We start from the raw sequence: 13595 nt of genomic DNA on the forward strand, positions 1-13595 counted from the left end.
ACCTTGGCCGGCTAATCGCCTATCCAAACATTGTTGGTAATCTGCATCCCTAAAATAAACCCTTAAAAGATGGAAAGATGTTAGTAATTTCTGGCCATATGTGCCTCCTCCTTCCTTACTCTCCCCACCTCAAAAAAGAAACTGAGCCAAATGGCAAGAAATAAAGAGTCTAATGCATAACACATTTCCATCATTTGATTTCCCCTCTCCCCTCGGTGTCCCCCCACCTATGTAAACTAAATTCCTTTACACGGTCATGGCAAAGGAACATTAATTTTTGATTTGAGTTGTGATTAAAAGCAACACAATCAAAAGAGTGAAATAGTTTCCACTGAAGCAATATCATTTTAAACCCAGTCATGGTATAGTAGGAAAGAGTGTGGTCTTTGGGGTTAAGTGTGGGTTTTAATTCTGATTCTATCTCTCTTACATACTGTGGCTTCGTGTTGTCATTACTTGACCTGAGTCCTTCTCCTTGATTGTGATAAATAATAATGATGCCTTCTTAGCATGAGTGCTGTGAGCATGAAATAAGGCGCTGCACATAAGCAGCCTACCCTGTGCTCATCTGTGGAGTGTGGCACTCAAAAAATGATGGCTCACTTCTCTGCAGAAAAGAAGGTGCCCACACTGTCAGCTGGGGCATGCACTCATATCTGCTGTTGATGCATTCCGGAGCTTCTACAGCAATGCTTGGTTGCCAGCCTTAGGTTTTGGGAAGTAGCTTGGGATTCACCTAATACCTTGGGGCCACCTTATTTAAAGGGTCTCGTGAAAGGAGCAGAATTGTTCTTACTGCCTTCTCCTCCCGTAGTATTCCTTTCTTTGATGAGTGGTTTCCCCCAGTCCTGTTTTCTCTGTTTTGCAGAGGGGAGGCCAAGATGGAAACTTGACTTTCCCTAGGCCTGGGCAGTGAGTCTCCTCCTCCTGGTTCCTTCTTTTTAAAAAAATTTTTTTTTTCAACGTTTATTTATTTTTTGGGACAGAGAGAGACAGAGCATGAACGGGGGAGGGGCAGAGAGAGAGGGAGACACAGAATCGGAAACAGGCTCCAGGCTCTGAGCCATCAGCCCAGAGCCTGACGCGGGGCTCGAACTCACGGACCGCGAGATCGTGACCTGGCTGAAGTCGGACACTTAACCGACTGCGCCACCCAGGCGCCCCATCCTGGTTCCTTCTTGAACTCCACTGAGAACCTTCCTCCTGCAGCAAGCCACAGACCAGAACAGTTGAAGTCTTTTCCCAAGTGAACCACCAGGCACAAAGTTTGTAAGCCAACAAACTAACCCAAGTGTAGGCCTGTGTGGGCATGTCTGGGGTGAAGCCCTGGACAGGTAGTTTCTATGCTTTCTGTTTGCCACACTCCTGCCTGCTGGTCCCCATACACCCTGTCTGCAGTGGGGGTAGGAATAAAGCATAATCAGAAGCACTGGGCAGTGGCCGGTTTGGGTCAGGGAGAGCTTAAAGAAAGGAACTCATTGGGAAGCTGTGCTCAACTCACTTCCACGTGTGCTGGGAAGCCTGGACCAGCCTGAAAGGTCAAGGTTAATCCTCAGCAAGAGTCTTCTGCTGCTTAGTGCCCAGTTCCTGAACCTTCTGCTGCCCTTGGGAGTGAGGCGTTTCTTAAGGGATACCAGGCCTAGGGTATTATATGAGGTTAAGTAGACTGCAAAATCTGGAACTCCTTTTGTAAAGAAAAGAAAGCAGTGGGAGTGGGTTTAATTTACTGACTTTGACACATTCATTAAAGGTTTGTTCCTAGGATTTTCCCCTCTCCTTCTTATTCTTGGGTTAGCCAAGGGTGTGTTTTTTAATCAAGTAAATACTGAATAATAAAGCCTTTGCTACAGCAGTCTTTTTAAACCAGGAGAAACTCTTTTACCATTTTGTAAACGAAGTCGTTTTGAAATGTGGGGGAAACCAGGAAGTGAGTCTGAGCTCTTCTCCCCTATTTTCTTGATCCGTTTCGCCGGTCCTCTAAATATGGGGTTCATTATGAAGAATTTTGCTGCCATAGAGTCAGCATGGACTGCATGGTGATTAAAAGTGCACATTTAAGACATGGGTTTAAATTGAGGATTAGAAACTTTGGCCAAGTTAACTTAACCCCCTACACCACACTTTTCTCATCTATTAAATGGGGAAAATAATTATACCTTCCTCATGGAGTTGTTAGGTTTAATTGAGGAAATTCATGGAAAATACTTAGCACACTTCCTGGCATGCCATATGCTCTCATAATTGTTAACTACTGTTATTCTGTTCACATTCAAGCCTTTCCTCATGGAGCCTGGGTGGGAGTTTCAAGTCATGAAAAAGAGGAGGCTTGCTAATTTTGAAGTTAGAAGAATTCAGAGGATGCACAAATTATCTGGTGACTAGCATCTAGAAAATGACTTTCATCTCCTTTGGTAAATATCTGGGCTGGCCAACCTGAGAGGGGAGTTGAGTGTCACAGTGGCACCATATTTTTAGTGCATTTACATCTTAGAGAATGCCTCCACGCATCGCTTCTCGGCCTTTTGGCTAAGATCAAGTGCAGAATGCCTCCACGCGAATTTAATTATCTTCACTAAATTTCCTGTCCATACATTCACATTAAAATAATGTTAACTCAGGGTCTGTAGAGACAAGGAAAAGATAAGGCGGACACAGTGGATGGGCTCTTTCCTTTCCTGCAGATAGCGGTGCTGAGGAAGGGAAGCCCTTGTCCTGTATTAGACTCAGAGATCATCACGTGGATTTATCTGTCAAGACTTCACCAGGACTTGCTCTATCTGTCAAGAGCTCAAAGCAGAGTTTGATTCTGTGTGGGTCTACCCAGTGGAAAGAAGCATTAGTGGCACCCGTTAGTAGTTGCTTTGTGGTTGACAGAACATCAGCAGTACCTGCTGTCAGAACTCCCTAGAGGCACAGTGGTAGGGACTATGATTTCTCCGATGCAGAAGTTGGACACTGATTTGATGCACTCAAGCATGACCATTTGATGTGCTGTTTAATTTCTCTATTGCCGCATGTGCACACATAGATTTTGTCAGTCTTGTTTATAGGATCCAACTTTTGAGGAATTTTAGGTCCCATGGATGTTAAAAAACTAAACCAATGGCTTTCTCTTAAAAAAAAAAAAAAAAAAAAACAACCTCCGGGTAAAATTTTTCTTTGAATCCTGAGGTCTATAGCTTTAGATTATGTGGATTATATTCAATTATATGATTCCCTTCTTCTCTTAAAGCACTGTAGGATATTTTGAGTCACTGAATTTTAAAAAAGAGAAATATCATTTGGTTCTGAAAATTTACTTGAGAATCTCATGGTGTCCCAGGGCAACTACTGAGTTACCATTAGACACCACAAAACTAGGGGGCAGACTCAGAACATGAAAATTAACTGAGACCTTGGTTCTTACCTATAAAACTGCCTCTTTCGTTGACTTGCCAGTTGCCTTTCATTTCATCTCCCCCTTGAGCCATAAGTTCGGGTTATTGTTTCAGATGGAAAGCTGGGTTCTAAAATGCTTTTTCTCCCTCCTTCTCTCCTCTTCCCCAACCTTGCCTGCACCGTCTCTAGCGCTGAGGATGAAAATAAAAGAAGTGAAAAAAGAAAATGGCGACAAAAAGATTGTCCCCAAGAAGAAGAAGCCTCTGAAGCTGGGACCCATCAAGAAGAAGGAACTGAAGAAGCTTGTCCTATACCTGAAGAATGGGGCTGACTGCCCCTGCCACCAGCTAGACAACCTGAGCCACCATTTTCTCATCATGGGCCGGAAGGTGAAGAGCCAGTACTTGCTGACGGCAATCCACAAGTGGGACAAGAAAAACAAGGAATTCAAAAACTTCATGAAGAAAATGAAAAATCATGAATGCCCCACTTTTCAATCAGTCTTTAAGTGATTCTCCCTGGGTGGGTGGGGAGGGAGCTGTGGGTTGGGGTGAGGGGCGGGGCTGAGCATACAACCCTAGAGCCTGGAGGTCTGTGCTCACTGCCCCTTCGGTTGGTAGAGGACATTGTAATCCAGCTGGCTTTGCTCTGGCAGCTTTCCCACTCCTTCCCCTTCATAGCCACGTTCTAGACCCCAGTACCGCCAGTATTTAAAGCCGCATATCCAGGTAAGGAAAACCATTTAGATTAGGAAGTCTTTTAGGATCTACAGTGTGGAACAACACATTGCTGAGGAAAAGTAGGTGCAAACCATTTCAACCAGAGACAGCCACTAAAAAAGAAAATTTTGCCAGTAAAAACAAACAAACCCCCCAACCAAAAAGCATTGGGAAAAAAGTGAGAGACAGCAGCAAAAAAACTAAGTTCTGCAACTTTCTTTGTGTGGTCACAAATTGCTTGTGGATCTATTAGCTAATCCATGCCTTTGATGTGCTGCTTTCAGTTCCAGAAACTTCTGTCTCTGTCCACCTTATGCAGAAACAAACACACACCACACTTACAACTGAAGATCAATGCCAGAAAATTAAGTGCAGGGAAGAAAAGCACCAGGACAGTATGTAATGGTAAAAACACAGGGAGGTCATCTCTGCTCTGCCTCTCCACGTGATTGTCTTTTGATCTGAATCAGCTAGTCTCAGGTGCCATGGAAGTGGCAGTGAACATCAGCCTTGGTGCGTGATCTAGCCTCCAGACATGTGGAGGGCAGCATGTGCCTGCCTTTGTGTGAGGAAAAGGAAACACCGTGGGCACCAAACCCACGGCATGAGAGGGATGATGATTTTCAGACTGAGAAGGCAATGGTTAGTGGTTTTCAAAGAACATAAAGAGAAAACAAAGAAAAAAATATTAGGAACAGCCCAGCAAATTGCGAGTCAGTGTGAATTGTAATTGGTTGAAGAGCTTAGTGTTCTGATTTCATCCGTTTGCTCATTTCACTTTTGTTTCTGTTTTTATTTCTGTTTTGTTGTTTTTTTTTTTTTTTAGAGAACAACAACAAAAACTGTGTTTACTTTCCAATGCTTAAAAAAAAGTCACCATTAACATTTGAAAGACGTACTGGGCTGAGGGTCTTTCCATGCATTTGAGGCTACTTTCTAGCAGAGCTGCTCTCTCACGGGGCATTTGGGGTGGGAAGTGGATTTGCCTGAGAGCAACTTGTGGTCCTCTTTCCTGAGGAGTTCTGGGTTGTCCTGGCCCCAACACAGTGCCAGTCAGAACTCACAGTGCTTCCCATGCCTTTATTTCCTGTGAAGAAGTGGATTCCCTTAAACTTGACTGCCTATAGATCAAAGAAATTCAGAACAGCCAGATTGCCTGTCCTCCTTGTACTTAAAAAAATTTTTTTTAAAAAATTTCTGCAGAGGGAGAGTTAAGTCAAAAATGTCTCCATCTAAGGAGAGAGTTTCAAAGACAACACACATCTCTACAGGTTTCCCTGAGTGCCCGAAGATGTTTCTTAAAACCCTTGTGTTTAATAAGTGATGTACATAAGCTCATTCACAGAAGCAACTTTACTCCTCCTGTTCAGTGTAAGGAAGCCATTCTAAGCAATTAATGTGAATTTGTTCCTCAAGCCTGATTCTTAATTCTCTGTAACACCTGAAGATGGTGAACTAGTGGTTGTCCCTCCGGATGAATGTTTATACCCAATCCAGAAGCTGCAGTGAGGCTGGGAAGTGTCACCCCCATGGCCCTGGACTGACACAGAAACAGTGGAAGATTCTGTTAACTTCTGAAGACTCCAGTCTGAAAATTAGCATACCAACTCATTACCTACCTGAGGGTGATCCTGATATAATTAACCTCTCACCATTAGTGATCTTATTATTTTAACACTTTTGTTTTTTGATTCTCTCTGACCTTTAATCATAAAGTGTTGGGGATCTTAAGTGATTTGCCTGTAATTTTGGATGATTTTCTTTTAAATGTGTATATACATTAGTTAATTAGAAATATTCTACTTTACTATTGTTAACTGAAATTCAGAACAATTTCATGAGTGCATGGATCTGGGCTTTAGTTTTGGTTGATTAACTCATGAGTTCATTGCTTATACGTATCTGCTCATTTTGACAGAGCATCATGCAACAGGCTTCTGCCCAAAGCTGGGCCTTGGGAAGGGTTTTGTGTGGGGTATTAGCTGTTACAGCAGAAACAGTACAGAAGATTAGGTGGCCGTGCTGCGCAGCTGTCTACATGGGAATCCTCAGACAGGAAGTGACATTTTCAGAATGAGTTCAAAATAAATTGGAAATGTGAACTGCAGCTGCACGTTTTACCCCAACCATATGGTCCCAGGACTTTTGAATTTGACTGTGGATTTGAGATACACACTCTTTGTCTACAACACACCAGCAATTTGAGGATGCAAAAGGAGGCTGTGGGCTCAAAACTGCCTTCTTATCACAAACCTTTGTTGAGAAACAACAAACCATTGGTAGAACAGAACCAGTGTATAGACTATTGGCTTGGTCATCGGTTTTTAAAAGAGGAGGTCTGTATGTGATTTATAACTATTGCTAGTTCAAAGGTCATATTTGTAAAGGTGAGAAGTAATCCTGCTGGGTAGGATCCTGTGAAGTCATGGCAGAGCTCAGTTTAGTCTTCAAAGATAACTAGTTCTCTCAGAAGATAGAAAGTGAGAACCCCAAGAACACTTCACCTTTAGAATATCCCATGTGACACTTGGCTCCTGGTCCTGGTGCATTAGCACCAAGGGCTTTTAGAGGCAGAATCCTGTCAGAGCTCCAGTTTTCACTTGGATGTGTTGATTACAGACCCCCATGCTCAGAGCTAGAATGTATATTTCTCATCAGACTCCAATTAAATTGTTGCTCTGTTGCAACTCCACAGCTGTCTCTGAAGTGCACCTTTGGGTAACTCCCACAGAATAATGTAGTGGCCATTCCGATCTGTCACCAGCGGATACATAGGGCACAGGTGAAATTCCCGTTTCCCCTAGTCCCCTCACACAGAGTCTAAATCTTTTACAAAAGCTTTGAATACTGTGAAAATGTTTTACATTCCATTTCATTTGTGTTGTTGTTTTAACTGCATTTTACCAGATGTTTTGATGTTATCACTTATGTTAATAGTAATTCCCGTATGTGTTCATTTTACTTTCATGCTTTTCCTGCCATGTATCAATATTCACTTGACTAAAATCACTCAGTTAATCAATGATAATGTGAGTTGTGTCTTTCCCCCCACCGTCCCCAGTGATAGACCACTCACTCTCTTCCACTGCACATACATCCCCCTGCTTGAGTTTCTTCAGTGATGTTTTCTTGTCCTGGTTTTACAACTTGCAAATGATAACTGGGCCTGGGTGGGCTGGAGGAGCACCTGGGCAGCACTGCCTGATACCTTCACCCCCATCCCACAGTGATCATCTGCTCCTGTGAATAACTTCCAGAAGCGTTTCTCCCAGCTGTGTGTGTTTCAGACCAGAGAAAAGGTTAAATACTTGTTCTACAAAGACTGTGTTTTCAATGCTGCTGTTCTTTTCCATGTTTTTGGTTTCAGATGCCTTTTCCCTTCAGCTAATTCTGGTTAAAATTACCAACTAAAATTTGAAAACTCTCTGGGATCTGGGGTCTTAGACCCACACGAGATCTTAGAGGGAACCATGTCCAACTGTTTAATATACAGATGGAGAAGGTGATAGGGGAAGATAGCTGGGGTTTCATAAGGAGTTTGGGGGTCCCAGGTCAATGGTGTTGCTAGAACCAGAACCCAGGGCTCCTACGGGCTAGACATGTGGGAACGACATCTCAGTTACTGTCCAGCTTCTCTTTGGACCCCAAGTGTGGCACTTACTGAGCCCAAGCTGTTTCATATTAGGTTATATGCCTGTTGCCCAAGGGATTCCTCAGGGTGACTTTTAATTCTGTAAGCAATTACGGTGACAACTTCATTTGATGTCATTGCCTGATTAACAGGGCACTTCCAAACCTCAGACAACTGGCAATTTTACCCAGAAGTGAGCAAATACTGCTGGGTCACCCAAAACCACACCTAAGCGCAAAGACACCATTTCTCAGGCATGGTAGGAGGACTTAGGAAAATTCCATTAAAGTTGTGCTCTAGTATCTAAAGATCTTCCCATACGAATGTACATGACTGGTGAACTAGTGATATGCTAGCCAGGTCAAGGCCAATATTGGCATTTTTCCTTTGTATTCCCTGTGGTTAATGAAAAGGAAAATCTCTTTTAGGTTGGGTAGCATGTCTTTGTGACCCCGCTGAAGCCCCATCACTGTGACCCATGATTTCCCACTGCTGTTTTGAATTTTTTTTAACATATCAGCAAAAAGATGCTGAAATATGTACAAAGGCATCTTGGCTTGTGCTGCTGGAGTCACCCTGGAGTGTGGGGTACCCAAGGGTCAGGACTACTTGAGCCTTGTGCCTAAGACATGCTGCTAGCACCAAGATTGGCAGCCTTGACCTCAACTCTGTAACATCCACATCTCTTCAGGGAATTGTACAGGTGCTCTCCTACTCAGGGGCAGAAAGAGGTGAAGGGTCACAATGTTATCCAAGTTAGGTTGCTCTTACTTCTTAAGTTATTTATTTATTTGTTTATTTATTTGTTTGTTTATTTATTTATTTATTTATTTATTTATTTATTTATTGAGAGAGAGCACAAACAGGGGAGTGGCAGACAGAGAAGGAGAGAGAGAGAGAGAGAGAGAGAGTGAGAGAGAGAGAGAGAGAGAGAGATCCCAAGCAGGCTCCATGCTGACAGCGGGGCTCAAACTTACAAACCATGAGATCATGACCTGAGCCAAAACCAAGAGTCAGACGCTTAACTGACTGAGTCACCCAGGCACCCCAGGTTGCTCTTACTCCTAAGGCCATCTCCCCACGGTGGGTCCAGAAGTATCAGCAATTCACTTTTGCTCCTGAGGAAGAGAAATCTGTACCAATCCTCTAATAGTAATCAAAGGAAATAGAACCAGTCTTAAATTTTAGCACGGATCCCTAGAACTATATAAGAAATGCAAATATAGGTTCGTTTTATTATTTCCCCATGAATCTAGCCCATTCCAAGCCCCACATATTTATCCATGCCCTTCAGAGAGAAAAGAACCAGAAGGAAGTTTCCAATTTCTTTCCCTGTGTAAGAGAAAGTTAAGGTAACACACCTCGATGACAGATAAACCTCAAAATTTCATTGAGAAAAAAATTTTTTTAGCATAGATCACCCAGGAGAGCCTGCTAACAAGCAGTTTCTGACATCCACACCTGGAACTTTCAGATTCCAAAAGTTTGCCATACGGCCCTAGAATTGGAACTTTGAACTAGTGCTCTAGGTTTCCCACATACCAGCAATCTGCTGGATCTTACTTTGTAAAATATTTTGTTTGGACATTTTTTTTTTGCCTGGGGATGACAGGCGGGATATTATTTTGGTATTCCCCCTTATCCCCACCCACATACTCCATATTGCTGCAGCCCTTTCTAAAGTTCTGAGTTATTCTTATTAGGTATTAGTTAATAAAAGAGGTCGGTTAGAGACACAAGGGCAGGAATGAGCCTATTTCCTTTAGCTGGCTACATGTGGCTTCCCAAGTAGTGCTTCTCAGACTTTAATATGCACAGGAGCCACCAGGAGACTGTATGAAAATGCAGATTCTGATTGGGCAAGGGGGTGGGGCCTGAGTCCTGCATTTCCCATGGGCTTCTGATGAGAGGCTGACTTCTGGTCTGCCAAACACACTTTGAGGTTGAGGCTGGAAGGGGTAGGTGAGAAGGGCTGCAGGGCTCAGCAGGGTCTTTGCTTCCTGCCGCAATAATGCCATGTCTGGGATCCCTGTGTACAGCCCTGCTTCAGGTTGGAAAGAAAATCACACTGTGGGAGAGCTCCAGGTAGAAACCCAAAGCTGTGGGCTAACCCTCCCAACCCACTCTGGATTTCACTTTTGTCCCAGATCTTGACAGTTGATTCTTCTTGCGCAGACTCCACTTACTCTGGAAACTCACAGATCCCTTCTTTTTTTTCCTTAGCAATCTATTAACACTCCAAGCCTCTGCCCTCCGGGGAATCCCCTTAGTTCCCAGGCCTGGACCACCAGAGGTCGTTGAAGTTGACCAACTGGCGGTATTTACCTCGACAGCTGAAGTCATACCAGAATCTGACAACAGAATTGGGACTTTTCATGTTCCATTTGTTCACATCTGGGCAGTTTCAAGCTCAGGTTATGGGAGAGGCCAAGAAGAGGGGAAAACTGAAGTATTTGGAAGGGAAATCCCACCTCTTTGATAAATTGAGGACAGCCTGCCGAGCAGGGCTGATTTACTGAGGAACAGGCGTTAGGAATTTCTGTCAGCGAGGGCCTTTTTTGTAGGTTTGGAGAAGATGGGTACCAGAACGAGCTTCAAATAGGAGGAGAAAGCTCCTGTGTCTTTATACATCTGTGGACTATTTAGATAAGAAGGAGCTGTATTTAATCATGGAGAGAATTGTTTGCTTAAATAAAGGGAGGGAAAGTTGCATGTGTGTGTTTAAGGAGAGAAAGAGGAGGTGGGAGGAAGGAGAAAGGATCCAGCAATTTTCCACAGCTGAAACCCAACCACGTGGTTTTAATTAGGATGACCTTCCCATCACCTGAGTGCCAGAAGTGGTGGATGGGGGCTGGGGTGAAGGCTTTGGAATTCTCATGGTCCCGTCCTCAGGATTTCAGCTAAGCTCTGCCATGGGCAATGTGAGCTCCAAGGAAAAATTCTTACTTAGAAAACTGGATTGATGGTGTTGTGAATCTTGATGAAAAAAAAAAAAAGGATTATGGGTGGGTCCCAGTCAGTTTGGATCCTAGCAAAATTTCAACTACAGGGAAAGAGACCCAGTTTTACATCAACCCCTTCCCCAGAGTACCTGAGTCCTGGGCCCTAGAACCATGTACGCCCAGGAAGCCTGTTCATTAGCTAGCCAGGTGGGATCCCTGGCCAGAGCGTCTTTGAGATTCCTTAGATGTCAGGGCTTAAAGATAAATAAAGCAATCAAAACCCAGAACTTAGATTTCCTTTCAAAAAAGGGAAGTACAAAGAAAAGCCCCTGTTGAAGTGCTTTGTACATAAACTCATTTCTTGCACATTTTGATAACTCACACCAGTATCCACTGTCACTATTTGTACCAGGAATGAGTGAGTAGGGGGTGGGGGCTGGGGTAAGGACCTTAGTTTCCAGTTTTGCTATCTAGTTCTCTGGAGAGTTTAGATCTGAGTAGTTGTGCCTCTTTCCCTAGAAGATTAAGCCTATAATCTGAAGGAATAAAGGCGACACATGCCAAAACCCAAGTGCCTATTTCACAACGTGGCCCACAACAGCCAGGGTGGGTTGCACAGAATTAACTGGATTCCTCTGGGGTCAGCGCTCCCTCCCAAGGCTGGCAGCCGAGGCTACCGGGAATCGAAATTTGGCTGCTATGCTTGGCAGGTGACTTGGTGACTTCTGTGGTATAGCCTTCCAGCACGGTAAATCAGGGCCTGACCTGGGCCAGGCCTGGAGGAGGCCCCAAGGCCCCCCCCCCCCAGGGGTGGGAGGGGATGAGGAGGCAGCTTGTAGTTGGCTAGAAAGAAAAATAAGCACCAGCCATAAACTGCAATTAATGTCAGCATGAAGCCTTCCTAGGTCTGCCCCCAACTTGCCAACTGCCACCACGAGTAAACCATTAGCATATTCTGGTAATTCTCTCAAGCTGCCTCCTTATGTTTGGATGCCTTATCTTTGCAATGCCAGGACCAATGACTATTTATGATATGGAGGCCAGGTATGGGTGATAGAGGCATCCCACAATGGAGGCTAAGCCAGGACAGTTTAGATATGTGCCAGAACCTATAGACTTGCATTGCTTTCCATTAAATGGAAGGAAAGAACATACCTTAAAACCTTAGACACTGGATCCTTGGCACCATGAATCGTGATTGAAAAAGGACAGCTGATGTGGCCTAATCCGTTTGGATCCTAGCAAGATACTTCTATCCTAGACCCTCCTCACTGTGATCCTACCTCTAGTACTGGATTGGAGAGCACAGCTCTACAGTGGGGGAACGTTCTTTTCTCCAAGTCTGAACATTTTCCAGCAATCCTCAGACTGAACATAGAGCAGGTCCAGAGAAAATCCTGGCCTCTTTTCTGACTCACAATTTCCTCCCTGCCTGGTGGATGGAAATGTGTTTGCTCAAGAGAAGTGGTTTCAACTGCAGGGGAAAGAGATCCAGCTTTAAATCAAGTCAAATGAAATTCATGTGTTCTAAAAAGCATACACACACACACACACACACACACACACACACACTGTCCACATGTGCCAGGGAAGGTCACAGCTCCGCCCCAGGAGGACTCTCTTTTCTAAAGCACAAACTGCTCTGGGTCTGAATTTGTTGCTATCATTTTTATAATCACTGTTATGTGTTCCGATGATTGTGAGTGGCGTTGGGAATGTTTGTTCTCATGTAATTGCTTGTTTCCTACTGAAATTTCCATGTCAGACCCTTTCATTGTTCTTATTATCGCTTGCCTCACATTCTGCCTGCTGGGGAAGACCCATCACAGTGCCTTTGGTATTGTTGGTACAGATTATGGAGTCCGGGTGCAGGATCCCCCCCCCCTCCCGGGGAAGGCCGTCAGGCGGCTGTCACAAGCCAACCACAGGAATTCAGGCCCGGGAACTCCAGCTCTGTCCTTTCCAGCTGGGGTTCCTGGTTGCTGGGCCAAACTTCAGGGCAAGGGAGACTTGACAAGGTCTGCCTCCTAATTTGGGATTAGGCTAAATTTGGAGTGCATTTTGCACCCCAAGTATTTTAGAGGGAATGTGACCCTTGTGTTTCAGACTCACTCACGTGTACTTAACTCATTCAAATGTTGATTTACAAAGGGGCTGTGATGTTCAAACAAACTTCTAGGGCTTTTAGTCCAAGCCAGCTTCCCCCTCGCCCCTTAGGACTTTTTGTGAACATGGTAGGTGGGAGGAAGAAATCAAAGGTTACGTCTTTGAACCAGGATGCAGCCTTCCACTCGGGATGAAACGTGGCTGGGAGTCCAGCAACACAGACCTCTGGAACTGAGTGGGTCCTCTACTGGACAAGTCACGTGCTTCTCATCTGGTCAGAACCACCTGGATCTCCTCAAGGCCCAGTTACTGTCCAGGCAGCACAAAGTATTTGAACTTGACCTGTGCTGAAAATGAGCCAGACTACATTAAAAGACCATTATCTGTTTACAAAAATAAATGCATGTCCATGGAGAACATTTGGAATTCTGGAATAAACAGTCCATGCTTGCCATTTCTCTTCATCTGAAGTTTCAGCAACCCCCTCCCATGAACACTAATTCACTCTTTCAAAAAACCCGATGCTTCCAGGAACTTACGGTGCATTTTCTTTTGGGGTGCACACGAAACCTGTTTGGAATGGAGCCAAGGGGTGATGACATATAAGTTCAATCGTGAGTGCTGTCTTGGGTCACCAAACCTCGCTAAGGAGCCCTGGGCATTTGTCCATTTCCCAGTTCTTTCATGAGGAACTGAAAAATAATTTACCCTTGAACTTGTGTGTGAAGAGCACATCTCTTTTCGAGGTGTGGATATGTACGGATGGGCATCTGTGTGTGGGTGTGGGTGTCTGTTAGGGTCAGAGCTCATGGGTGATGG

The 13595-nt window shown here is 44.3% G+C and overlaps 1 protein-coding gene across 1 annotated transcript in view; it reads left to right on the forward strand.

Annotated features, from left to right (window-relative positions):
• SFRP1 (secreted frizzled related protein 1) overlaps positions 1 to 7119 on the forward strand; it is a 43864-nt gene extending 36745 nt beyond the window's left edge. Inside the window, exon 3 of the mRNA XM_025921925.2 lies at positions 3568 to 7119. Within this exon, the coding sequence (XP_025777710.2) occupies positions 3568 to 3890 (323 nt within the window). The 3' untranslated portion in view covers positions 3891 to 7119. The remainder of the gene's footprint in view (positions 1 to 3567) is intronic.
• Positions 7120 to 13595: the final 6476 nt, after the last annotated feature.

The sequence above is a fragment of the Puma concolor genome, chromosome B1, assembly GCF_028749965.1.
Source record: "Puma concolor isolate L17-30 chromosome B1, mPumCon1.1.hap2, whole genome shotgun sequence".
In the NCBI taxonomy this organism is placed as follows: Eukaryota; Metazoa; Chordata; class Mammalia; order Carnivora; family Felidae; genus Puma; species Puma concolor.